The 25,814-nt window shown below is 35.8% G+C and overlaps 1 protein-coding gene across 2 annotated transcripts in view; it reads left to right on the top strand.

Moving 5' to 3' along the window:
- ZNF507 (zinc finger protein 507) overlaps nucleotides 1–22,398 on the top strand; it is a 22,709-nt gene extending 311 nt beyond the window's left edge. Inside the window, exons 1-7 of one of the 2 annotated variants that reach the window (XM_026856500.1) lie at nucleotides 768–846; nucleotides 3,099–5,230; nucleotides 6,375–6,480; nucleotides 12,776–12,890; nucleotides 15,170–15,274; nucleotides 18,382–18,516; nucleotides 18,645–22,398. In XM_026856500.1, coding sequence (XP_026712301.1) covers nucleotides 771–846; nucleotides 3,099–5,230; nucleotides 6,375–6,480; nucleotides 12,776–12,890; nucleotides 15,170–15,274; nucleotides 18,382–18,516; nucleotides 18,645–19,008 — 3,033 coding nt within the window. In that variant the 5' untranslated portion in view covers nucleotides 768–770 and the 3' untranslated portion in view covers nucleotides 19,009–22,398. Of the gene's footprint in view, nucleotides 1–767; nucleotides 847–3,098; nucleotides 5,231–6,374; nucleotides 6,481–12,775; nucleotides 12,891–15,169; nucleotides 15,275–18,381; nucleotides 18,517–18,644 lie in introns of those variants that run through there. The other variant, XM_026856501.1, reaches the window with a different exon arrangement.
- Nucleotides 22,399–25,814: the final 3,416 nt, after the last annotated feature.

Genomic DNA, 25,814 nt, shown 5'->3' with positions numbered 1-25,814 from the left:
CACCTGCGCGGTATCAAGCGGAGGCCGCCGGGGAGTGGCGGCAGGTGCGGGGGTGGCTGGCGGAGACCGCTGAGGCCAGAGCAGGAGGGGGTCCCGCAGGAGGGGGGGGTCGCGAACCCGCGACCAGACGTCCCCGAGGTGCAGTCCCGGGACAGGGGCTCCGCTGGCGGGGAGGAACAATTGGCAGCACAGAGTTCCCGCTGGTGAAGTTTCCCCAGCCCTGCGGAGCTGCGATGCTATCAGACCGGCCTCTCCGAGTTAGATTGTTGTGCAAAGCGGTGGTTGGCTTTTGCTAGACCTGGAGGCATTTCACTCTGCCTGTGCAGTGCTGCTCGAGTGGGTGTTTGACACGTGTGGAACGGGACGCTTCAGCGCAGAGGCGTGGTCTGGATCTTCCCCTTGGGGCCCCTTGTCATCCCCAGGCCCCGTATTTTAATTACTGTGTAGGTCGTTTAAAGGGTACATGCTGGCAGAGCCATTTGCCGAACTGAAGTTTTATGTCATGGGAGATTGAATAATCTTTGTTCTTAGAGAAAGCGATGTAGTTATTAAAATCCAGATTTTGTGTACAATTCTTACCATCCCTCTAAAATCCAAAGTCTGTAGTAAAAAACAAAGTCAGCAGTAAGCATCAAACTTACGCTGAACAAAGAATGACATAACACATACACACTGTAGTTACACATCTAATAACTGAGGTCCACTACAAGCACCCCAAAGCAATACATCTGAAGGTACTCCCTTCTCTTCATTTTTGACATAGCAGTAGTATGTGGCAGAGTATTTCTTTAATGGTCTGTCTAGGATCTTTCCTCATAGTTTCTATGCTACTTTCAGATGAAAAAAGTAGGGGAAATATTTGCCTATTTAGCATTATTTACAAAGTTTTAAAAGTACTGAGTATAATTTAAAGTAGCACCATGTGCTTATACTTAATTCATTCTCAAATTGAAAATACTTCAAGTAGACATTCCTTTGAGCACTTCATGTAAGGTTAATCTGCTTTCAAGGAAAAAAGCACATTTGTGTACTTTTCATAAACATATTACAGCCAGCATGAAACACACTGCAAAGTATTTTAATATAATAAGACGGTTCTCAAATAATAACCTTACACTTCTTTTAGGTTAATATGTAATTGGAGATACTACATGAAAGGGGTGTAATTTGTCTTAGCCACATAGACAAGAGTTAGTCATTCAATATACTGTGCCAAACGGATCATAGAAATAGAAGCAGAAAATGCACATTGAGGCATCCACTGGTTTATATTTAAAAGGTTAAATACTTGGATGTTTCAGTTTAATAGTAACTCTGTGGATGCATACATTGATTCATGTTAATAAGAAGATACCGAACTTGAATTAAATAAGCAGGCTATTTCATATACTCTTATGTAAAATGATAAATTTTTTTGTTTGAAATTTATTTATTTTTAAATTTATACCTCCTACAATTGATCTATTGGAGTGCAGTATTGATCATTGTTAATCTGTTTACACAGATCTAGCTAAAAGCATAAGGCCTTATGTAGCTTTGTTTTCTTGTTATCATGGATCCAATTTCCCTATGGCTTTATATTTTATTAATTTTTCAATTTTAATGTAGATTTTGGCCATTACCAAGTAAATAATGTTTGAACTGACAGTGAAAAATAATAGCATTGAAGACAGTAGTCTTGTCTTTGTTAAATTGACAAATATTGCTGCATTTTCAACATGGAATATTTTACATGAGCATGTGAGGTGTGAATAGTACTTAACATTGCTTATATTGATAGTTTTGATGATAACCTGAATTGGAAGTCTAATGCCAAATAAAGGTAACTTGAGTAGTTCTGCCCAGAGTTTTTTATATTGGGAAAGGGACACCACAAAACCCACTGCCATGTCTGTTCATTGTATCACTGTAGAAAAGAGTGGTTTTCATGGGTCTTTAGGACCAGTTCTGGAAGTTCTGGTTTGGCCTGTGTATCTTTCTTGAAAAAAAAAAAAAAGAAAAAAAAAACACATGAAAGAACTTGGGATACATTTTCAAGGATAACTGATAAAAGAAATATCTGTCATTTCTTTAAGTTATAGATTTTATATATAGTATATAAAAATAAGTATTGTGTGTAAAATATGTGTACATATATAGTGGAACTTGAATAGCTTTTTTTTTCAGAAGTAAATTTCACTATAAGACGTTTTGTCCAGCTCCTCCACCCCTCGCCCCACAGCTTTGTCCACATCACAAAGTATGATTTCATGTAAATGTATACATATTGCCTTCTAATTTAACCTACAACAGTACCACATTATTGCCTGTGGTTTATGGTTAGATATGTTTAGAGGAAGTGTAAGTGGAAATAGTTACTGCCTTTAGCTTTCCCTCGAAAGAAAAAAATTACCCTTTATAACTTTAGTATCAATTGATTTGAGCTACAATTAAGGAACTGTAGAAAAAGCTACAATTAGTAGTTTTTCTAGAAAATTACATTTATAATAATAAGTATGATTTGACATTTGAATGGTCTTTAATATGATCATAGCAAAATGACTAATACAAGTAAATATCAGGACTACTTTCTTTTTCTAACATTTCAAGGAAAAAAAAGGCTTATTTTTGTAAATTATGTTATTTCAAATTGTTGTTTACTTTAGGACACATCAGTGTATCACAGTAAGTATGTTAGGAATACATTTTCATATGGTATTGTGGCTTTTAAACATAAATATGCCAGTTACTATTGATTGGTTCATCTAAGTGTCTAGCACTCAAATGTGTAGTCCTTGTGAAGAAAAAGACAATAGCTGTAACAATGCTAATCATCCTATACTTGAAAAATATTTATCTTGCCCTTGTACAGCTCGGAGGTAGGCTGTTATAGGCTCTCCTGGAATCATTCTGTCCAGCTGTATTGAACAGCTTCTACACTGTTTACTAAATGTCCTCAAAATCTTTGTTTATTTATATAGCCATTCTAAAAGTTTTTATTAATTTAGTGGCATCAGGCTTCCATATTTAGTAGAGGGGGAAATCTAAATAGTACTGGGTTGTATTTTTATTATTGTGCATGTATAAATTTTACTTTTTTATAAAACTCTTTCTCCTAGGTATTATGGAAGAAGGAAGTAGTGTTGCAGTATTGATGCCAAATATTGGGGAACAGGAAGCTGTGCTGATTTCTGAAACAGTCATTGGCCCAACACTGCAGAACAGTGAAGATCAGAGAAAATGTAAAACTGATCCACTAATCCATGTTATCCAGAAACTAAGCAAAATAGTTGAAAGTGAGAAGTCACAAAGATGCCTCTTAATAGGGAAAAAACGTTCCCATTCTAATGGTTCTGCACAGCCCTTTGATACAGATGATCTTTGTGAAATCCCAGCTAAAGCAATTGAGCTATCTGTTATTGCTACCAAAAAGACTGAAGAGTTACAAGCAGATTATTTTGTGACTGAATGTCTTCCACAAAGCAAAAAGAAAGTGACGTGCTACCAGTGTAGTCTATGTAAGTTTCTATCACCTTCTCTCTTAACACTACAAGAACATATAAAACAACATGGGCAAAAAAACGAAGTGATATTAATGTGCTCAGAATGTCATTTTGCATCCAAAAGCCAAGAAGAACTTGAATCTCATTTCCAAAACTACCACGAGAATGATCGTAAAAATAGCATCCAGACAAAAGTGCAGCAATGTGTAAATGTCACAAGTTCATTTTTACAAGGGCCAGTGGAAGGAAATATAAAATCAGGGACTGATCAGACAGGAAATCGGGAATGTAAAGATGTAACTCAGTCTACTCATATGCCTGAAATGGGTAGGAGAAAATGGTATACTTATGAGCAGTATGGCATGTACCGGTGTTTAATTTGTCGGTACACTTGTGGTCAGCAAAGAATGTTGAAAACACATGCTTGGAAACATGCGGGTGAGGTTGATTGCTCCTATCCTATCTTTGAGGAAGAAAATGAAACTACCAACTCGTCAGAGATGGTTGTAACTCCCACACCTCATAGTGTGGATACAGTTGTTCTTTCTTTGGAAAACAATGAACTTGATATCCGTAGTGAACCTTCTCTTCAACTTCAGATTTGCAATTCTGAGCAACTGTCATGTAAATCACCAGTAGGAACAAACTTAAAAGAGGAAGACATGTTAAAGCAGTCTGTAGTGCATTCTCCTACTACAGAGGTTATAGAGGAGACTGTATCAGATACAGAACAGGATAATATGATTACTGATAGCCTACTTTCATCCGCACAGAAAATCATCAATTGTAGTCCAAATAAAAAGGGTCATGTTAATGTAATAGTAGAGCGTTTGCCAGGTGCTGAAGAAAGTGTCTTACAAAAGCCTTTCTTGATGAATGCAGACATTGAAGCAGAAAAAAAATTAATCTCGGAGGAGTCCAATGTTACCTGTGAAGAACCTGAAGAAGTTTATCGTTCAAATGAAATTCAAGAAGTAATAATAGGATGGAACAATGCTGAGAAGAAAGATAATGAATTAAGCTCTAATAAAAATGTAACATCTGATGAAAATGTACCTCCTGCACGAAGAAGGACGAATTCAGAGTCTTTACGATTACACTCACTAGCTGCAGAAGCTCTTGTTACAATGCCTATCAGAGCTGCAGAACTAACAAGGTCTGGCTTAAGGACTCTGACTGGGGAAGATGCTGTGGATGCAGGTGCAGGGCAGGGAGAAGCTCATGGCCCATGTATGGCTCATTCTAAAATGGTATCCTCTCTTAAGAATCCTTCAGAGGAGTTTAGTGGCTTAAACCAAAGTGAATGTGCAATAGTTGAGATACAGAAAGAAAGGCAAGAATTATCAGAAGCACCAATTAAAATGGGCATCAGTATGTCACTACTCACTGTCATTGAAAAACTGAAGGAGAGAACAGATCAGAATGCTTCTGATGATGACATTTTGAAAGAATTACAAGACAATGCACAATGCCAAAATGCAAATGACACAAATATTCCTGGAAGTAACCTAGTAGAATATATACCTAATGTAGATCGACCGTACCGCTGTCGCCTCTGCCATTATAGCAGTGGTAATAAAGGCTACATAAAACAACACTTGAGAGTCCATCGTCAGAGGCAGCCGTACCAGTGTCCTATCTGTGAACACATTGCTGGCAATAGTAAGGATTTAGAGAGCCATATGATCAACCACTGCAAAACAAGAATGTATCAGTGCAAGCAATGTGAAGAATCTTTTCATTATAAGGTAAACTTCTTTCCTGTGTCTGTAATAGCTGAATAACCTATTTTGCTACTTTTTTCATAACTGGTGATCCCTCCTTCTAACTTAATTCAGTCTGACATCCTGGCTTCATTGTCGTTACAATTGGGGATTATTGCCAGCAGCACTTTTCAGATGTGTAATTCAGCTGTAACTATTCTGCTTTACCCACTGAAATAAACTTGCTTCCTCACATAAGTTATTTTCCTTCTCTAAAAGAGAACTGTCTTACGGATGTATTGATACCGTGTTGTTTTTCTGCCCATGTGTAGCAACTACAGGAAGAAATGGAAGCATCAGAGAACTTAATAGTTGAAACTTTAAAAGAATGCTCAGACATGCCCATTAGTTGTGAGTGTGTACAAAAGTAATCGTGGTGTTTGAGGGTAACATGAGACACCCCGAAGCAGAAATTATTTTCTTTTTTTGTCTGTTGTTGTGTTGGTCTGGATGTTCTGTAGAATTTGGATCTGAAAGGGTGAATTACAGATGAGAGCAGAATAATGTACTAATGTCATTTTTATATATATTTTAAGTATTACTGCTGCTGAGTGTGTTCCCACATACTCCGTTCAGTACTCAGGAATATAGAATAGATAGCATAGTATCTAGCTGTACAACTGAAACTCTTGTAGGCAATGGTAATGCAAATTTTCCCATGTTTAGTATTGTTTAGTCCTAGTTTGAAAAAATGTACAGCTAGGGTAGCAAAAGGTGCTCTCTCCCCTCTTCTCCCCAGGCAAGTAGAAACAGGAATAGCCTATTCTTAAGTCACTAGGCAATATGAAAATTGAGTCGATTTTCACACAAGCCATCATCTAATTTTTAATCCAATGCTGCTTTTGGAGTATAATAATTTTGGAGGAAAAACTGTTTGCCACTTGTCTATGGGAATGGGGGAAAATAATCCTCTCAGTCGCTCTCATCAATCAATCCTATATGTTATTAATTAATGCTACTTACTTTGTTTTGTTTCTAGTAAAATTACCTGAGGGATAATCTGTATATATGTTAACATACATTTTTAACAGTTATTAAAACTTGCGTAACGTTACAAATTACTGCAATATTTAAAGTGACCAGTGTATGTTTGTAGGGTATATTTAAATGTGGGAAATTGTTTTTTCAGAGCCAACTGCGAAATCATGAAAGAGAACAACACAGTCTTCCAGATATCTTTTCAACAGCTACATCTAACAAACTAATAGTTTCCAACGAAGTAGATGAAAGAGAAGGTACTGTTTATATTTACACCTGAAATTACAAAAAGTCACTCATAACATTACTTGTTTTCTATATTTGTATAAAACTGGTTTTAAGACCTCGTTCATGCTGAAATGTTTTCATGCCTGTTCATAACCTTAAATGTATGTTCTTTTCAGTGTGGAAAATTTAGCATAGTCAGTTTTGAGATTACGTTTATTGGTAGGTAAGACATTTTTAGCCCCTGTAATTTGACCTCGTATATCTTCTCATGAAAAACAACTGGTATGGAGTATTACTATGAATTTTTAAGACAAAAAAAAAAATCTTTTTTTCCTTCCTTCAGCAGCTACAGTATTTTCCAAGTCACCAGCAGTAAACAAAAGAAAACCTTTTTTTAAACTCACTGTGGTAATGTAGTCTGGTGTCAGTGGTCATACAATACCATCCATTCTGTCTTTAGAAATTTCTGTTTAATTATAGTAATGTCCAAAATGAGTCATTTGTTTTAATCCTAGAGAGGCAAACATAAGGCATTCTAAAAATGCCACCTGTATCTATAATAGTTGCCAGGGTAACAGTAGGTATGCATTTTCTAAATGTTTGTTTAACTGTGTATCTGCTTATAATTTAATAAAGTTTGTTTTAAAAGCAACAACAACAAAAACCCCCAAACTTGTGATGTGTTAAGGCAGTGAAATAGGGAGAAATAGCCAAGTTTTGAAGTTGAGGAGAAAATGTGGTCTTAAAATCATTCAAGTAGCCTGGAGGCCTGATTATTTATTATTGCAACTTGATTGCATCCTTTGAGTTAAAGTTACTGAAAATATTTACAGCATTTTTATTCTGAAGGCAACACTGTAATTATTAGTATTTGAAATTTTAGACCACTGTGGAAAAATACTAGTAATTTTATCAGCTCTGAACAATCGTGGGCCGAAGTATTTCCATTTTGTGCACATAGCTTTCTGTCCTAACTATGGTCTCTTATTTGTTTAGATAGCAAAATGTACACTATAATAATGCATAGATTGCAGTTCGAATTTCTGGGTTCTACTCTTACCTCTACAGCTGACCAGTGAGTGTGAAAGTAATCATTTAAATTGATGCAACTGCTTGTGAAAAAAAGGTACTAACCAGCATGAGCTGGGGTGAATGGCTTGAACCATTAATGATTTGTCCAAAGCAACATGGTACCTGTCAGAATAGAATGAGATCCTTACCTCTTGAATTCTGTTCTCTTAGCTCATGCTGCCTCTTTTGTGGCTTTCAGTATACAAGTTAGAAACTTAAAAGTTTATTACCTTATCTGCCTCAGGTAAAATGACCCTTCCCAACTCCTTTTTTGCTCTCATCAATGCAGAAGGCACATAAAATCAGGAAATTGGTCTGTGGTGCTTGTTACACCCCTAAGACCTAAGCCTGAGAGAGCCATCTGAAGTTGGGGGAGACAGGAAAAAGGCTAGGGAGGGTCTGCTGGTAGTGGGAATGTTCCCCATTAAGTAATGGGCTTTTTTCCCAAAAGAAATAGCATAAATGTTTTAATGGAAGTGATAGGAAATAAAAATAGAGTTCTACACTTCGTCCACAACAACCCTCAGCAGCACTACAGGCTTGGGGAGGAGTGGCTGGAGAGCTGCCAGTCAGAGAAGGACCTGGGGGGTGATTGACAGCCGGCTGAACAGGAGCCAGCAGTGTGCCCAGGGGGCCAAGAAGGCCAATGGCATCCTGGCTTGTGTCAGCACTAGCGTGGCCAGCAGGGACAGGGAAGGGATCTGAGCCCTGTGCTCGGCACTGGTGAGGCCGCCCCTCGATTCCTGTGTTCAGTTTTGGGCCCCTCACCCCAAAAAGGCCATTGAATGACTCGAGCGTGTCCAGAGAAGGGCAACGGAGCTGGGGCAGGGTCTGGAGCACAGGTCGTACGGGGAGCGGCTGGGGGAACTGGGGGGGTTTAGTCTGGAGAAGAGGAGGCTGAGGGGAGACCTCATGGCCCTCTACAGCTCCCTGAAAGGAGGGTGCAGAGAGCTGGGGATGAGCCTCTTGAACCAAGTAACAAGCAATAGGACAAGAGGGAATGGCCCTAGTTTTGCCAGGGAAGACTGGATATTAGGAAGTATTTCTCTCTAGAAGGGGTTGTCAGGCACTGGAGTGGGCTACCCAGGGAGGTATTTAAGAGTCGGGTTGACCCAGCGCTGAGGGATATGGTGTAGTTGGGAACTGTCAGTGCTGGGTTAATGGTTGGACTAGGTGATCAAGGTCTTTTCCAATCTAGATGATTCTGTGAAAACATTGTTAGTTTAGCTGGTTACAAATACCTATGAGCACAGCTTGGACTATTACTTCTGACAATGTTTTGTTTGTTTTAAACCAATATTTTTAAAGATGTCATGATACAGGAATAACTAGCTTTCAATGCCTGAAACATGTCAGAGTTTGCAGAATAGTGTACCTTTTGATCTAGTCCTGTATGATCATCTGCTTTTGAAAACAGTATGTTTTAATAAGGTGGTTTTAGAGTTTATATCCTGATCTTGTAACATAACTTCCACAAAAGAGGAGACCCTATTCAAGAAAACTGCCTGCTTTCAATTTAATTACTTTAGAGACTTTTTAAAAAATTTTTGCTGATTATTATCTTATAAAAGTGTTACAGCCATGCAGTTTAATTGATTGTTTACCCCACATGAAATTTAGTAATGTGGCTTGAATGAAAACAGTTCTCCTTTTAAACTTTTATTAACTCATACTGTGGCATGCTTAAATTATTTCAGAACCAATTTATAATCAAATTGCAACACCACTGCAGTACAGCAATCTCTTGTCAAACAGATGTCATCCCTATAAAACGACACAAAACAAAGAAGTTTATGGCATAGCATCTGTTTATGTGAAAGATGCCTGAGCTGGAACAGTTTCATTTCTTGTTTATGAAATAGTTAGTCCTAAAAGTCTCTTTATTCATCATGGTTGCACAATAAATTAAAAGGGAGCATTATGACACTGGATATGATCAGATTGTAAATGTCTAATAATGAAGGAATAGGGTAATAAGCAGCATTACAGGAGCACCTGTTACTGCTTCTAGAACAAAGATCTGTCATTTCCATGTTCACTTTTAAGAGACCTGATATCCTCCATCCAAAAAGAAAAAAAAGGCCCCAAACCCACAAGAAATAAGCCAGTGGAGGGGGTGGGGGACACAACAGCTATTTCATAACAGCAAGAGATTATATGATGTCTTATAATTTATGTGCATTTTGTTGAAGGAATAAATATAAAATAGTAATTGGTATAAATAATTGCTTTTAAGTGTGCGCTACTGGGTGGTTAGCCACTTAGAACTATGCAATATATAATATGTTTGTATAACTCTTTAAAAATCTCATTAGATACTGTTTGTTTTAAGCTGCCTGCCCAATAAAATACCAAATTCGTAACAGAAAATACATTTGGAAGCAGTTTATTCTAAAGCTGCGGAATTTAAGATGGAAAACCCATTCAAGTAGAGCATGCAATAGCTTAACCTTCACACAACCCCTGCTCTCCCATAGATCTGCAGCTCAGTAAGTGTCTTTGTATTCATTTTAGGTCTTCTACATAAATGTGAATTCATAAAAGAATAATTGTAGAAATGTAAATTCCAAAGTCTCCTAGTATATAATTAAGATTTTTTTGATAACTTACATTGACAAAAACCTCATAAATTTTACTGTATGAGCATATTGTAGGAAAAATTCTGACATATTTTGCTTTAAGATTGCTGTGCAAAGAGTGCATGTTATATATTACTTCCATATTATTATTTATAAGAATGCTAGAAGACTGAGCACTGTGTCACATTTTAAAGTAAAAAATATGAAATATTTTTTCTGTTATCTTGGTACACACAGAATTATTCAAATTTTATTTCATACTGTCTTTGTATTCAGATTGCTATTTTATTTTATAGCCATACTATATATTCTTCAGAAAAATCCTCTGTAGTTATCAGCCCTACCTAATTACTTTGTGTCTTGAACCAGAAGTGCTGAATTTTGGAGTCAAAGTTTAACTGGTGGTAATTTCCCCTTGCTGTTTAAGTTAGCTGGTGACAGTATCCCTCAGAATAATATAACTTTTTTGACATAATTCAGTGCCCACCTGTGGAAAAAAAAATCAAAGTGAAAAGTTGAACTTCCATTTTGGGTGACTCATTCTACTAGTTTATTCTGCGGTGTCTCCTTAGAAGAGTTTTACCATAAGGATTCTTATTTGTTGCTTTAGTAATGAAGAGATTCAGTCTGTGTTATTGGAGTCCAGCGTCATCAAGAGGAAATTCCAGAACAAAATTATCTTTACAAAATCTCTTTAGTATTTTGGACTCAGGAGATGGAATTTCTGGTTTTGATAAACTCTACAGTTTCTCCTGAATTCAATCTGCTCATCCCATTCCTTTCATTTTTAGCTAAAAAGAATTGGAATTTAGGAGGTGATAAGGGAGAGGGTTTTGGTCAGTTTTTATTACTCCAAACTGTAAGTAAGTTCATGGTATTTGGACCTAAGCAGAGATATGTCTAAAAAGTCTACTTTTCATCTTTTGGGGTAGTCACTTATTTCAAATTTCAATCTTGGTTGTCTTTTCAAACTACAAATCAAACAGTGGCAGATAGACCTTCTCTCAGTGTGACATGAACCTTCAGTGCTCTTGACCTTGACAAGACTTTAACAGAATTCTTCAGGATTCAGATCAGAGGGTCTCATTTGGGAAATCAGAACTTAACCTTTGTCAGGGAGGGAAGTTATTTTTGGTTTGGGAAGGAGCTAGGAGGCCTGAGAAGTAGATCACCTGCTGATATTATTGGAGTTTTTAAGGCAATATCAGTATACTAAAAAGTGTCCACCTAATACACCCTTTTCTGATCCACCTAGAATCTTATGGTGTATCCTACTCGTAGTAAACCCCTTCACAACACAAACTAATTATTTGTTTGTGCTGGAGATGTGTTTCATATGAGCACGAAGAGTTTCTGAAGTATGTTCTTGCAAGATTTGAGCTTTCCTTAGTCTCTCACACATTATTTACTGAACTGTGTATTTATTTTGGTTTGGGGATGTACTTTAGTAATGATTTTTAGCCACCAAAGAAATTCTCCAAGGATCTCTATCAGAGTTTCTTCAAAGCCCATGTATGTAACTGAGTGATGGCCTGACTATTCAGCCAGCTAATAAGAATTTGGTGTAAAGATAAAATTAACTTGAGCACCTTACTTGCAATTCAAAAAAAAAAAAAAAAGTAAAGTAGAATTACTTAGACTAGTGAATATGTTAGATGCAGAAAGAAAACTGATTTTAGTTCAATGTTTCTTTTGGCAGTAGTGCTGATATAAACAGCTCCAACCTTGGCATTCCATCATGTTTGTCCTGTTCCCTCATTTGAGGAGTGCATGAAGGCTTCATGATAGGCTGGAATGGGAAAATGACCTGCATAAAAAATACCATCCCTCTTCCCTAATGTTAGTATTTTAACTCAAATCAGTTCCATTATTCAGTGAGGGAGAAGGAATAGGGCTGTTTAAGTCCACACGCATCTCAAAATATTCAAACTGCTCACTGGCGGGCACATATTTGCCTATATTAGTCATTAACCTTTGTCTCTGCAATCATTAATTTTTCAAGAGTGTCTTTCATTCTAGAAAGAAAAAAATATTTTTGTTAACAATTGCTTTTTAGTAATATGGAGAAGTTCCAAATTATTTCTTTACACACACAGGTAGTACCTGTTTTCTTATCATCTCAGATCCTTCTGAAAGTGTGAGTGTATGTGGATGACAAAGAGGGCTTAGGTGCTTCTGGAGGCCTTTTTCTTTTCTATGTTTGCCAGTTGGAAACTTGTCCTTTCTCAATGCCCATCGTGGTTGTTTTTTTTTTGTTTTGTTTTGTTTTTTGGGTTTTTTTTTTATTCATTCCGCAAAGCAGTGAAACTGCTGGGTTCAGCAGTTCCCACATTTTATCACCTTTTGCTGTCACAGGATTTTAACCCAACTGCAGGAAGAATGGAAGTGGCCACACAGGGAGAAAGAATGCATTTTCCTAAAATTTTAATAATTTCAGTAAATATTAGAGAGAATGCAGAACAACATAGTAAATAAACTATACCTTTATTATCTCTATGGCCATTGCCAGTTTGCTCCAGAGGCTTTGAAAGCATTAAATATTTATAGAAATTTAGAAGTATTACTTTAAAATGTTAATTCATGTTTTGTAATTCAGTTGTGCTGAAATTATCATCTGAGAACTTCTTGCAATGCTGAATGCAACTCTAAAATAATGGATTTTTTTTTCATATAGGAAATAAGTCTTCAGTTCAGAAACTGTATAGATGTGATGTATGTGACTACACAAGCACAACTTATGTTGGTGTACGAAATCACAGACGAATTCATAACTCCGATAAGCCATATAGGTAAGTGTCTCAATTATTGCTGGCTAATGCCACCTGTTTGGTTTACTTATTTTAACTAAAAAGGTAGCTTAATTGCTCATGCAATTTTGACGATACTGTTAAAGGATTTAAATTACATAATTTTACTGCCAATTTGAAGGAGCTACACTTGCTGGTTGACTCAAACTATGTAATTAAGATTTACTAGCTTTTCCAGGATGCATCTTTTGCTATAGCAGTCTACTGCCTGTTTTCAGTTTGAAGCATTCAGATGTGGAAAGGAAAATAATAACGTTGTAATATTGAACTTTGGCCAATAGTAATAATATATTTCTTGAATCCTTTGCTCACTTAAGGTTATTTTGGATTTGCTTTAATACAAGGTGTTCTCCATTGTCATATTGCTACTTTGCACATTGGCTTTTACAGAGTGTGGCGAAATTCTGCCCTTTTTCTTGTCACCAGTCCACTCATCTTTTTCACAGTTTCAAACAATATTAACATGCTCACTTAGGATCAGATTTTATAACTTTTCTACAAGGATGTTACATAGATTTATAGAGAAACTTTGATATCTAAAATCATATGTAATACTATAGTTCAGATCCCCAGCAGAAAAATAAATCATGCATTTTCTATTGGTTCCTGCATAAATTCCTGCAAATTCAATCTGTGCTCATTCAGTGTGGATCTCTGTCCCTCTCTAGTGGCTAGAACATAGATCTGAGTTAATAGAATTTTTGAGCTAATATACTTTATCTTTTAATACAAATTCTGGAAACTCAACACCTTGAAATGCTGAGCTTAGCCAGGGAATTTTTCTTTTGGATAAACAAACCCAGAAGACATGTTGTATTCTGATTTGTGCATTATAATGATATCCTATAACACTAGCAATAATTTGCAAGGTGTTTGCTCAGAGAGCAAATGTGAAATACAAATAGATTTTTTTTTTCTCCTCAGAATCTTCCCTATTGCCATTATTTGTTATTTAGTGGGCTTGGAACAGCAAATACTGTAGCGTGTCTTATATACGGTAGTTTTCTGAATTGGTGTTAGCCAGCCTGTTAGCCAGCCTATATCACCGATTTTTCCATTGGTGATATAGACTGCTGCATACTAAATTTAAGCCTACTGATCTGGCTCACTTTTCTTACTATTTTTTCATAAACCCCTTAGACAAATCTGCAGACCTGGTAGGACACTTAAGCCACAGCCTAAAAACCATAAAGATCCAGTATTTATGGTATTTCTCCTGAAACATGTATTCCTCAAGCCTTCCATATTATCAGATAGCAACCTACTATACTGCTGACATTTTAATAGTTCTAAACATATTTTATTATTTGGTTGACAAAAATTGCTGGAAATTAAACTGTATAGTCTCCAATGATGCATTTTTTTGTAATTTGATACCTTATGGATTTTAATACTGCACAATTAAATCCTTTCAAAAATAAAGTGAGTAATCTCAAAGCATCCTGCAGTCTCAAACTGTTTCACACTATAGACCAGACTTAATAAATATTGGACATTTTACCATTTCAAAAAAAGAAACAACTAAAGTCCTAACATATGCAGAGTTTTAGCTCAGCTTGATGGCTTCTGTTTCAATATGTTCTACACAAGAAGCTTGTGTGGAAGTATACTGGTATATATGAATAGCGTAATATTTTGTGTAATACTTTGGGATCTAAATCCATGGGTGTAAATCTAGATCCAGACTGTTCTATATATTGTTTTTATACAAAGATACTATGACAGAAGTAAAAAAGTAATAGTTAGACAGCATGATGTGACTCAGTTGTCTTAGGGCACTTGAACCTAAATGTGATGATCTTGTCCCTGACTTCTATTTCAGGTATAATGCTCTGAAACTTCAGATGTTTTATTATTAAACAGATAGTTTGGCTTTTTAAATGTCATGATGAACGAAGTTGTTGCATTACGTAGAACACATATTCTTGAGGAACAAGACTTCTAAATACAGTGTCTCTTATAGCTTATGGTCATATTCTGCCTTTGTATAACACAGTCGAGCAACTTGCATCAGGGCTGCATCCATTCAAGTGCATCCACATCTCCTTTATACTTTGTGATGCTTACCAACTTCAGTAGACATGCACAAGATAGATGTCAGAGAGGAACATAGTCCATATGCCTAGTGAGTTAATGTCATCGCTTGGACTTCTGCAAATATTGTTAGTCTTTAACTGCAGTCTTTCCTCTCATAGATTTTTATTTCAGGAATAGTGTTAGCAGTTAATTGTCAGATTAGTTACTTCTTGTTGTCTCTTTAGATGTCGAGTATGCGACTTCGCCACCACAAATATGAATAGCTTGAAATGCCATATGAGGCGCCACCCCCAGGAGCATCAGGCAGTGCAGCTAATGGAACAGTACAAGTATGTAAAGTTCTAATTTGGCAAAAAGCTGTGATAGTAGTGATCTTGTTATGTTAAGGTACAAAGTAGAGTTCAGATTCTATTCTTTTCCCTCCTAGACTCATTCTTTGTTCCAGTGATTTTTTTTCTTTTTTTGAGAAAGAGATTTGATGTGGCATTTCCAGGTGATGTTTATGCTAGCTAATTAAACATGGCCACGACCTTCCTCTGGTTCAGTATTCAGCTTTTTCTTTCCAGAAGCGGGTTGTTGCATATAAACTGCCTATTGCAAGTAGTTTCTGGAACGTGTTAATTACCAAAGCATGCCCAGAATTGTTTGGGAGAATGCTTGTGCCAAAACCATGCCAGAAACACTTCTAACATTTGACATTACACATTGGTAAATTGCAGTACCCAGGAATGTTCTCTGGCTTTGTTTAATATCCTAATCTAGGCACAGCCTTTGTGCATACATGTTACAATCCAGATTGGCATCACACTGCCCTCGTTAAGAATTAGAATGAATAGCCATTATGTTTAAGTGAGGCATGTTCTTTATAGTCTGTCCATAGATATGTGTGTTTTATCTATATATGTGAGAAAGTTGGCACAGATATGTGCAATTGTTTGCTACTGATTTGCAACAAAAAATAAAATCTGGGAAAAGAAAGAAAATCAGGAATATTCTGAACTTTTCTTAGTAGAAGATTTTAAAGGTAGTAGGAAGATTCCAAATAAAACACATTCACATAAGGTTTTCTTCTCAAGAAAATCTGCTTCTACAACTTCAAAGTCCTTCTGCTGCATTTTTTTCCCCAAAATGTTCCTACTAGCATGATGTTCTATTTCCTCTGCTGTTATACTTCATACAGTGTTGCTGAGTGCTCTTAGTATTACAGATGATTACTGAAAACCTCCACACTTTGGTCCCTCTGTCCCCAAGGAAATAGTCTTTCAAAAACTGCAAGATAATTGTTTTCTCAGTAGATCAATTTAGGATACACTTGAACAGTAAAGTTTAATAATTCAACATAGGTCAACCAGTAGGGCAAATCATGCTATAGAATTGAAAGGATTCTACTACTAAACTCAATGGTAAAATAATTTTGTTTCTCTGGGAATGTCTTGCATATATTGTAACTATACATTAACTGTATGATCATTAAGTATAATGCAACATGCTAAAAACTGTTGAGTTTCTGTGTCTTTGATTTGAACTGTATGATAAAGCAGCCAGTGGCATTTGGCTCATGGTACTGTTCTCAGCAAAGTAAATCTGATTAGTAAATCACCTGAGTAAATTAATGTACTTCAAAAGATGAGACTGTAATTAAAAGGGATAAAAACAAACACTGAACTGTTGCCTCATTCACTGTGTTACCAACCCACTGACCAAGCTGTGTTAGTGAGGCAGAAAAATCATATATATAAGATGACTAGTGAAATACATGTGCATATAGAATGGAATTAAGATTATTTGTTGATCTTCATGTTTTGAAAAACAATAAATTATGCCATTATTTTATAACAGCCTTATTAGAAATACTAAGATTCTTGACCTGGGAGTGGACTTACCTATATTTGAAAACATCCATTTTCTTTATAAGGCTTCAAATTAGAAGGAAAAGAGAAAAATAGGATAGTACATTCCAAATCAAGTAATAGAGAAAAAGTGAGCTAGAAGGATATTCCTGTGGTTACCCAGCAGGACAGAATTACCTTGCTACATAAGCAAGGCAATGTACCATGCCTTCACCTAACTTGTGCTCATGATTTTTACTGTTCTCCACAATCTTCTGCTGAGCAGAAATAGTTTCCTGTATATGATTATTTGCAAGGCATTTAAGGACTGTATCCTACAGTTGTTAAGAAAAGTGGCGAAACCTTACTGTATTGTAGTGTGTAACACTTTTACATAGGCATTCTCATGTTTCCAGGTCATATTTTTGAAAAGGTCTTAAAAATTTACAAAAACTTATTTAGTATAGTAGTCATGCTAACAGACACATCATAGTGTGACATATCGGGAACACATTGCTTGAGCAGAAAACATGTTAACCTTATTGAGGAATGAGAGAGACTGAGATGCATTCCTAGCTGTAATTTATTAGAACAAGGTCACGTTCAGTTTCTAGAAAAATTATATCCTGGTCTTTTCCATCTGATTTGGGAAACTGAAGACTTCCAAAGTAGCAGGTAGCTAAGCAAAGTAGCTTCCTTGTCCAAAAGGCAAGGAGGTACATCATCGTTACCATGAATACTGCTCTGCTCTGATGTCATTGCAGTATCACTCATCTCATGCTGAGATGACTAATTTATCATCTTAGAAAACACTTGTAAAAAACACTCCTCTATTACGTATTTGAAAAAAGTCCTATGGGATTGATCAGTCTGGGGTTATTTGTGTCCTTAAATATACACTTCATCTCTGTATAAATAGGATTTTTTGTTCTTTACTGTATAAGACTATTTTATAGGGAAATAGAAAATTTAGTCTTGTGGTACCCACACTGATGGAAGACTATGGACAAAATTGTCACCTGTCTGAATCTCAATCTGTGATATTCAACTGGACACTGTGCTCAGCAACTTGCTGTAGCTGATCCTGCATGAGGAGGTAGATCGGACGAGGTGATCTCAAGAGGTCCCTTCCAACTTCAACAATTCCGTGATCCTTAAATAAACTCATATAAGCTACACAAGGAAAGACTCTATTAGTTCAATTAAAATTATCAGTGCTAATTACACAGCTCCTGCTTGGTTCAGACAACAGCAAAGAGAGCTCACTCCTGGCTTGCCAGATACCATGCTGATGTACTCCCTGTTTCTGCAGTCATTAGAACTATTGCATTTTTGCAGTATTTAAACAGTTTTAACAGGCCAAACAGATAAGATTTTAACTCTTTTAAGAAGTCAGAAAACTCAAACTTGACATTTCTCAGACCCTAATGAAATGAAACTTTGCAAACTAACTTGACCTAGCCATGAAACTGAAAAGGGGGACCAAGAAGAGGATTGACTGTTTCTCTCTGTGTACTCATCCTTTTAGAACTAATCCATTACTAAACTAATAAAACCTAACTTCTAAATATTTCTCTTTTTCCTTCTCCCTTTCTTTTTTCCCCTAGATGTTCTCTTTGTGGATATGTATGTAGCCATCCTCCATCTCTGAAGTCCCACATGTGGAAACATGCAAGTGACCAAAATTATAACTATGAACAAGTGAACAAGGCTATTAATGATGCCATTTCACAAAGCAGCAGGTATGTCCGATTTATTTTCAATCCCTACCATCTAGAATTTTCAAAGGACCCAATGATCAAAGATAAAGTTCCTGTCAAAAAGCAACAATTACATTTTGATATTCTTTGGGGTTTTATTATTATTTCAGGTTTCAAGGACAGCTTCCTGACAAAACCTTATTAGAAGGCACAGATGAAAGTACAGTACCTATACTAGGAATTTCAGACAACTTAGTGTCTCTTACAGAGTCTATTAACCAGACTACAAATGAAATTTCAGGTTCTGATGAAAATGAAAAACCTAACTTGATGAATACCTCATCCAGTTTAGAAAAGAACTCCACTCTACCCCATCTTGGCACAGAATACTGTGTTCTTCTCTTCTGCTGCTGCATTTGTGGTTTTGAGTCTACCAACAAAGAAAATCTGCTTGATCATATGAAAGAACATGAGGGTGAAATCATAAACATCATTCTAAATAAGGACCACAGCACAACTCAGAGTACAAACTAGGTGAAGCAGTAAGTTAAAGGGAGGGTTTCATAGAATGAATATTTTCTTTGTTTGCTAATTTTTGCCTGAGAAAACTTGCTAAAGATAATAATTGCAAGCAAAACTTGATTTCCCATCCTGAGTCCTTGTTTCAGTAGGAGTACAATATTTTAACCAGGGACCGATGAATCATTTAGGAGATAAATATAAGGAGTGGGGAATAGAACAATCCATTTTCACCTGTATGGTGCCAAGAATGTAGGAGTCTTGGGTTTTTTTTCCTTTTGTTGTCAGGTACTAGTCAGTAATAATGCATTCATACACTATGTTAAAACCCAAAGGTATGAAAGCTTTGTATCAATTGAAAAGTATTTTTTCTGCCTCCCTCTTTGTTGTTTTCCAAGTATTTCAGCAAAGAACTTTTTTACCCTCGTTTTTGAAACTGGCAGCAGAGTCAATTTTATAATATGGTCTCGTAAACCCCACTGCCTGGATTCTGGAAGGTAAGGGGAGAGGATGTGGGTGAGGGCGTGTGTGTGCTTGAATGCACACACAGGTGTTTGATTTTTCCCAATCTCGTCTTAAGGACTTACAAACTCCCAAGATGTCCTTCAGCAGACTGCTGTCCTTTCTATCGTTTTAGAGCAGCAGGAGCTGAGGAGCCTAGATGCATTTTGCTAATAACTATTTGGATCCTAACTAAAAAACTTCTATCTTTTGAATTGATAGTGTGTAAAAGATCCTTTATAATAATGACCTGCTGTTTCTTAACAGTTTTCTTGACACGTTCAGCAGAGCTATTATTAAAAAAAAAAAAGCTTATCATAGGTCACTTTTAATTTGTGGTGATTACTTTGCCGTATGTATGAGCAATGTTTCTTGATGAGAACAAGATATTGCCACAAAGAGATGTAGATTAAATTTGTACAGAATCCTAAAAATGTAGGTGAGCACAAAGTGGGATTTTGAGAAATGTCTACATGCTTTGGAGTTCTTTGAAATCCCACTGGCTGTCTAAATTTCCCACTTTTCTGGCAGAGCTGTAACTGTAGAAATAATTCACTGAAAGATAGAGTAATCTTCCTGTAGAAAATAATAATAAAAAAAAAAAAAAAAAGGCAAACAATATTTTAAGCAAAAACTGTATCCAGTCACTTGTAGAATAAATTTTACTAGTGCATATAATATGGATTCATAAAGGGAATTAGGGATTACTTTGTTTTCTAAGAAACACATAGAAATCTCTCTGGTTTAAAGCTTTTAGCTTCTAAAATTACAGTGCTGGTTTTGTTGTTTTTGGTTTTTTTTTTCTTACAGTTACAGCAGTTTGCAGTACAAGACATTGATCTGTGTATCAGTTTGGAATGTTGTTATACTGGCTAATTACCTGGCAGTTTTGTTGAGGTTATTTATAAAGTTGGCTACTTAAATTGAAATATATGCTTCAATCCGGTGAAGTAGTAGCACATCCAAAGAAGCCCTTTAGCAGCCAGGTTTAAACTTCCTAGTTTGGGCATGTATTTCTGCTTTTAATGAATGGCAGATGCACAGAAGCATGCCTAGTTCCTGTCATGGGGATGCAGTTACCTGATTTTTAGTAACTCATTACTTTAAAAATTACTTACTCTTAGAAAAACAGTATTTTATGGTTACTTTATTTATACATTTCTGCTAGCAGAAATAAGCTACAACTGTTAATGTAAGAAGGGGGCATATGTAGTATGCAGTCTATTGTGCTATCACTGACTAGAAGTGGAAAATACATTATTGTCATTTAAAAGTTATTTTTCAGATTCCTACAGCTGAATTTTATATTTGAAAAACATTCTTTATTTACATGAGCTCAAATTCAGGTAGAGATAGTAAACTTTTAATGGGATATTCATACTGTCTTACTGACACCAATATTTTACCTTCAGTATAGAATTCATGTGAAAAGAGTACATTATCTGGAATATATCTCACCTTTCTTATTCAGAGATCCCATTTGTTGAAAAAATTAAAGTTATAATGAGACCCATAGTAATGCTAAACTACCAGTAAGTATTCACAGAAACAGTACTTTGCCATATTGTTATTTTTGTGTAAAGGGATCATTATTTCAAAGTTTCTCAGCTAATGAAAGATGAAAAGCTGAAAAACTTGCATTCATAAGCTAAGAAGGAGATGACAATGAACCAAGACTTAAAAGGAAGTAACCTTGAATCAAAATTACCCATTTTGGTGTATGTGCAAGCCACACTTGCAGCATTAAGTATGGTGCACAAGGACTCATTGTAATGGGATTACTGAACAGGGTACATCTATTCACAGTTGTTTGCCATCTTGTTGCTTTTTTTTTTGACCATGTGATTCTATAAAACAGTAGAAAGTTAGTTGCCTCTGAAAACCATTATGAATTCTAACAAATGCCAACAAATAATTCTTTCCCATATGCACAGAAATTTATTTTTGTTTTAGCTGTCTCCATGCTGCTTGCCATTAGTTGCCCACTCAGTTCCCATGGACTTTATCAGAAGTTCTGCATGTGAAGTAATTATACACTTAGTTTTTCTGAAAGCAAATTATTCCTCAGGTTATCTGCTTTAGAAGTGTATGGCTTGGTTGCATGTTATGTAAGGGTTTTTAAGCACATTTCAGAGTCACCAACACTGCAGTCTTCCCCTTTCTTTAAGCTTTTAAAATATTTTTGGATCTTCTGTCACAGTGCTGTCAGATGATCAGCTATTCACTTGCTGTTTGTTTAAATTAGATTTTATTCTGCGATACAAACTGTAACTTGCAGCTTTGTTTTAAATGCCTATACTTCTACTAAAGAGAAAACTTCATTCATATTAGACTATACTGATAAATAGGTGCATATTTCATCTTTCTGATTTATGCTTGGGCTGGAAAAATAGAGTGGAATTCAGTCAGAGTTATTGTATTTTCCTCTTTCAGAAGCACTTGTTTAATCATTTTAAAAAATGTACAGTTGGTGCTCAAAGTAACATTTGTTAAGATATATTTAATAGAAATTTACATTTGCATTTGATATTCATGGACATGGGTACATGTATTTTTTTAAGAAAAGGTATTGTAACACTATGGCACTGCTTTTATAGCCAAAGTATAAAAAATTTAGAAAACTGACATGTAAAGACTGCAGTTAATTCTGATACTGTATCTTATTAAATAGGATGACTTTCATTTTATAAAATTATCCAGCACATTAAGCTGCATGCCTTAAGCTGTCTCTAGGATTGTGTTCCTGATAGACGACTGTTTGGAACTATGAAGCAAAGTCTGTAGTACTACTTTAACTACCTTCTGAAATACTGTACAATGTTAGAATAATTTATTTTGCTTTACAGGAGTTTGTCACGTATTGACTTTAATATTGTATTTTGGTAATAAACTTTTTTTGTTAAATGCTTTAGTCACTTTTATTTGACCTGTATGAAATACGAATATGGAAAATTCAAACACTGAACCAGTGTTTAGAGAGATGGGAATCTGTTTAAATCAAAAATTATTTTAAATGCTTTACTGCCATTTATCACTCGTGTCAAGTTGTTACAGTTTTAATACTGTTAATACAAGTTTTATAAAAATACAAGTTTTATAAAAGTAACTGTGATAATGCAATATACTACTATCAAACTAAAATACTTGTAAGCCTGAATGCAGTTATGATGGGACAGTGCTGAAGGACAGAACTGCACTTTCAAAATTCATAATGAACCTAGTGGGAGTGTTTTTCCCTAATTTAAATGGAATGAAAGCTTTACACAGCTTTTTTCAGGTAAGTGATTGACTCTTACTTATCCATCACATAAGCTAGAACATATCTTGCAACCTGTTTTTAAATGTACAGCATATTTCTTGGCCTTTCTGGAGGTTTTCTCCCCATATTTTTCAGAAAAAAAGAAAAATCTTAATGCAGTTGCTGTTGCTGACCAAGGAGTTTAAAGAGAAAGTAACGCCAGAGTACCCATTGCTGGTGTTATCATGGTTTACACTCACATGAACAGGCTACCTTTTTTCCTTTTGTTTATTGTTAAAACCCTGAGCCAATTAAGTTGAAGTAAAAAAAAGCTGGAATTACAAATAGGTTTAGATGTAATGCTACAGAGCACAGTGTTGTGCAGCTTTTTTCACATTTTCTCTAATGCAAAACCTGGGGGAAAAGTCTGTGTAGTGGGATGAGGCATCCAGGTATTACCCTATTCACTGGACTAAAATACCTTTACTGACTTCGGCTTAATAAAGTGGACAAACCTCATCAGAAGTTGCTTCATCCCATAAATAACCTGGTGGTGTGTGATCCAACTGGTATTCCAAGACACCTTATCTACTGTGAAGCACAGGTCTTTCCAGACACCAGCCCTCCTCACTAGTGCTGGCCAGCCCAGAGGGAGGCTGCTGCTCCTAGGAGAAAGGGCACCATGCTTGCTCATGAACATTGCCACTGTTGCAGAACGGGGACTGGACACAGAGCTTGTTGGGATAGAGCTGCACACCTAACATTTGATGGGAATTAAGAGAAATTGAGTTAGAGCCCTGCCACACATCAGTGGGATTTGAATCACTGTCTTGTATCTTTGGCAAGTATTTATGGTCAGAATTATTGCAGAAAATACATCATGCCACTGTTCTTTTTTTTGCATTGTCTTCTAAGCATATTTGGAAAAGAGCTGTCACACTGAGCCACTCATGAAGTGAAACACCATTAATACTGACTTGACTCAGCTAGGTAAACAACTCAGAATTGGTAAAATTAAGATGCTTTTGCCCCAAAAACTTCGGGTACCTTACAAACTTCAAAAGTTGAAAAAACACTGTAGGTTTAGACTCCAAATTTACATAGGCAGAACTTGAGTCCTGCGTTTCTAGTTCATAGTACTCTACAGTATTGAATGTGACAATCCAAGAGAGCACAAATGTAAATAGTATAAATTGAATTTAAAGTTTAATTTGATTTCCTATATACTATAGTTTATAGATGTTTAACATTGGTTGGGATTTTGTGTTACTTGATACTAATGTTAGGATTTTGCTACCATACGATCTAGTTGGAACACTGAGCAACAAGAATATTGACTAATAATATCATTTTGCTGCTTGGCAAGTATAAAGCCAGCATTACAGTATTATAAAAATAATACAGTATTACTGATTGCTATAGTTTGATATATTTTAATTTACATTTTATAATACAATTTTCAGAGATTAATACCAATCCTGAAATTTAGTTTTTCTGTCTATTCACAACTTGAAACGTTGAATCTCATTATCAATGGACATGCTGCCCAACAAATAACATTGTTTCAGTGAGAATACATTGAATATCTCCCAGGTGTAGCTCTCTCCTGACATAGGATTTTTTTCTTTTTACACTTACATTGCTCTAGTTCCTGGTAAAAAGAGGCAGTAAAGAATGCCTCTTAAAAGTGTAATACTTTCCAGCTATTACTGTATTTCAGGTGTTGTCCCTAGAATATTAGGCAAAACAGCATCAGATTCATCTTTTCTGAGTACTTCATCAGAGGATCAGGGCAGAGGGTTTTTCTCCCACTCCATTTTTTTCTAGTGCTCTACCCAAACACTTAGTGCAACAGGAAATATGATTTGTTAAAATACATAGAATTAGGAAAAAAAATGTATTTTTTTTCCCTCCTGTCTAATCTTTTGCTATGTGAAACTTGAACAATAGGCATTAATATTTCAAAATGATAGCTATAGCTGGATTATTCTAAAATTACATGGGTAAGTTACTCTTAGATACATTAGCCGTTATGTAAGGCTATCTAATGTTTTTCTATTACACAACTGTTTTCAGTCCAGATAATGCTATTTCACAGTCTAGACTGCATTGATAGTTCATGAATGTCAGTGGAGTTCGTACTGCTAGAAATCTGCAATCATTTCCACAAGATGGAAAACTTCTTCAACTATTAATTTATTTATCCCATACAGATACATTCATACATGCAGTGCCATAAAACACAATAGAGTTAAGATGACTGTAACTCCCCCTCTTCTTAGTACTGCAGCCTGTTGGCAACTACACTACACATGTAGTTCAAGATAACATCTACCCAAGTTCGAGTTCTAGAGAGAACAGGCTTTTAGTGTTCCTAAATTTATTGAACATGCATAATTACTGGATTTCTAAAGATCTTATATGATTATGTTTTCTAAACCATTTTTGCAACTTTTTGTTCTGTGTAATTTTACTTTGCACTGGACTCTTTACAGGTGGTGGATAAACAGAACTTCCCCTGTAAGAAACGGCTTTCATAGCATTCCCTTTACAGAAAAACATACACACACTCAAGATACTTTTTCCTTTATTCACACTGTAAAATCACTGTATGATCTGTATACAATGTTAACAAACATCTGACATGTATGATGCAGCAATGATGCTATTAGTCATAAATATAAGGTACATCTAATGCCCATTGTAAAGCCCATAATTCTTCAGTTTCCATATTCTTAAACATTGCCCACAAATGTACCATCTGCCTTATTGCTCAAAAAATTGAAAGTATGGCTAGTCTGTTTGTTGCAAATTGACTATAAATTTTTAACTATTTGGAGAGGTTAATCAGAAGAGAAAATCATTCTGTTTGTTCTAAAAAATAGCTGTAAAACAAGTGTGCAAAGACAGGTACTGAAAAATTTCCTGATTTCTAATGTCAATGGCTTCAACTCTGAATTACCAGGATGATTACTAGTTACACAGTTTGCCCAACATCTCTGAGCATGTTTACTAGGAATTTAATGCCCCTTTTTGCTCAAAACACCAACTTTGCCAATGAACCAATGTTGTAGAATGGGGG

The sequence above is a fragment of the Athene cunicularia genome (assembly GCF_003259725.1).
Source record: "Athene cunicularia isolate RWA chromosome 11 unlocalized genomic scaffold, athCun1 chr11_part1, whole genome shotgun sequence".
In the NCBI taxonomy this organism is placed as follows: Eukaryota; Metazoa; Chordata; class Aves; order Strigiformes; family Strigidae; genus Athene; species Athene cunicularia.
This window is presented reverse-complemented; position numbering and strand designations above follow the sequence as displayed.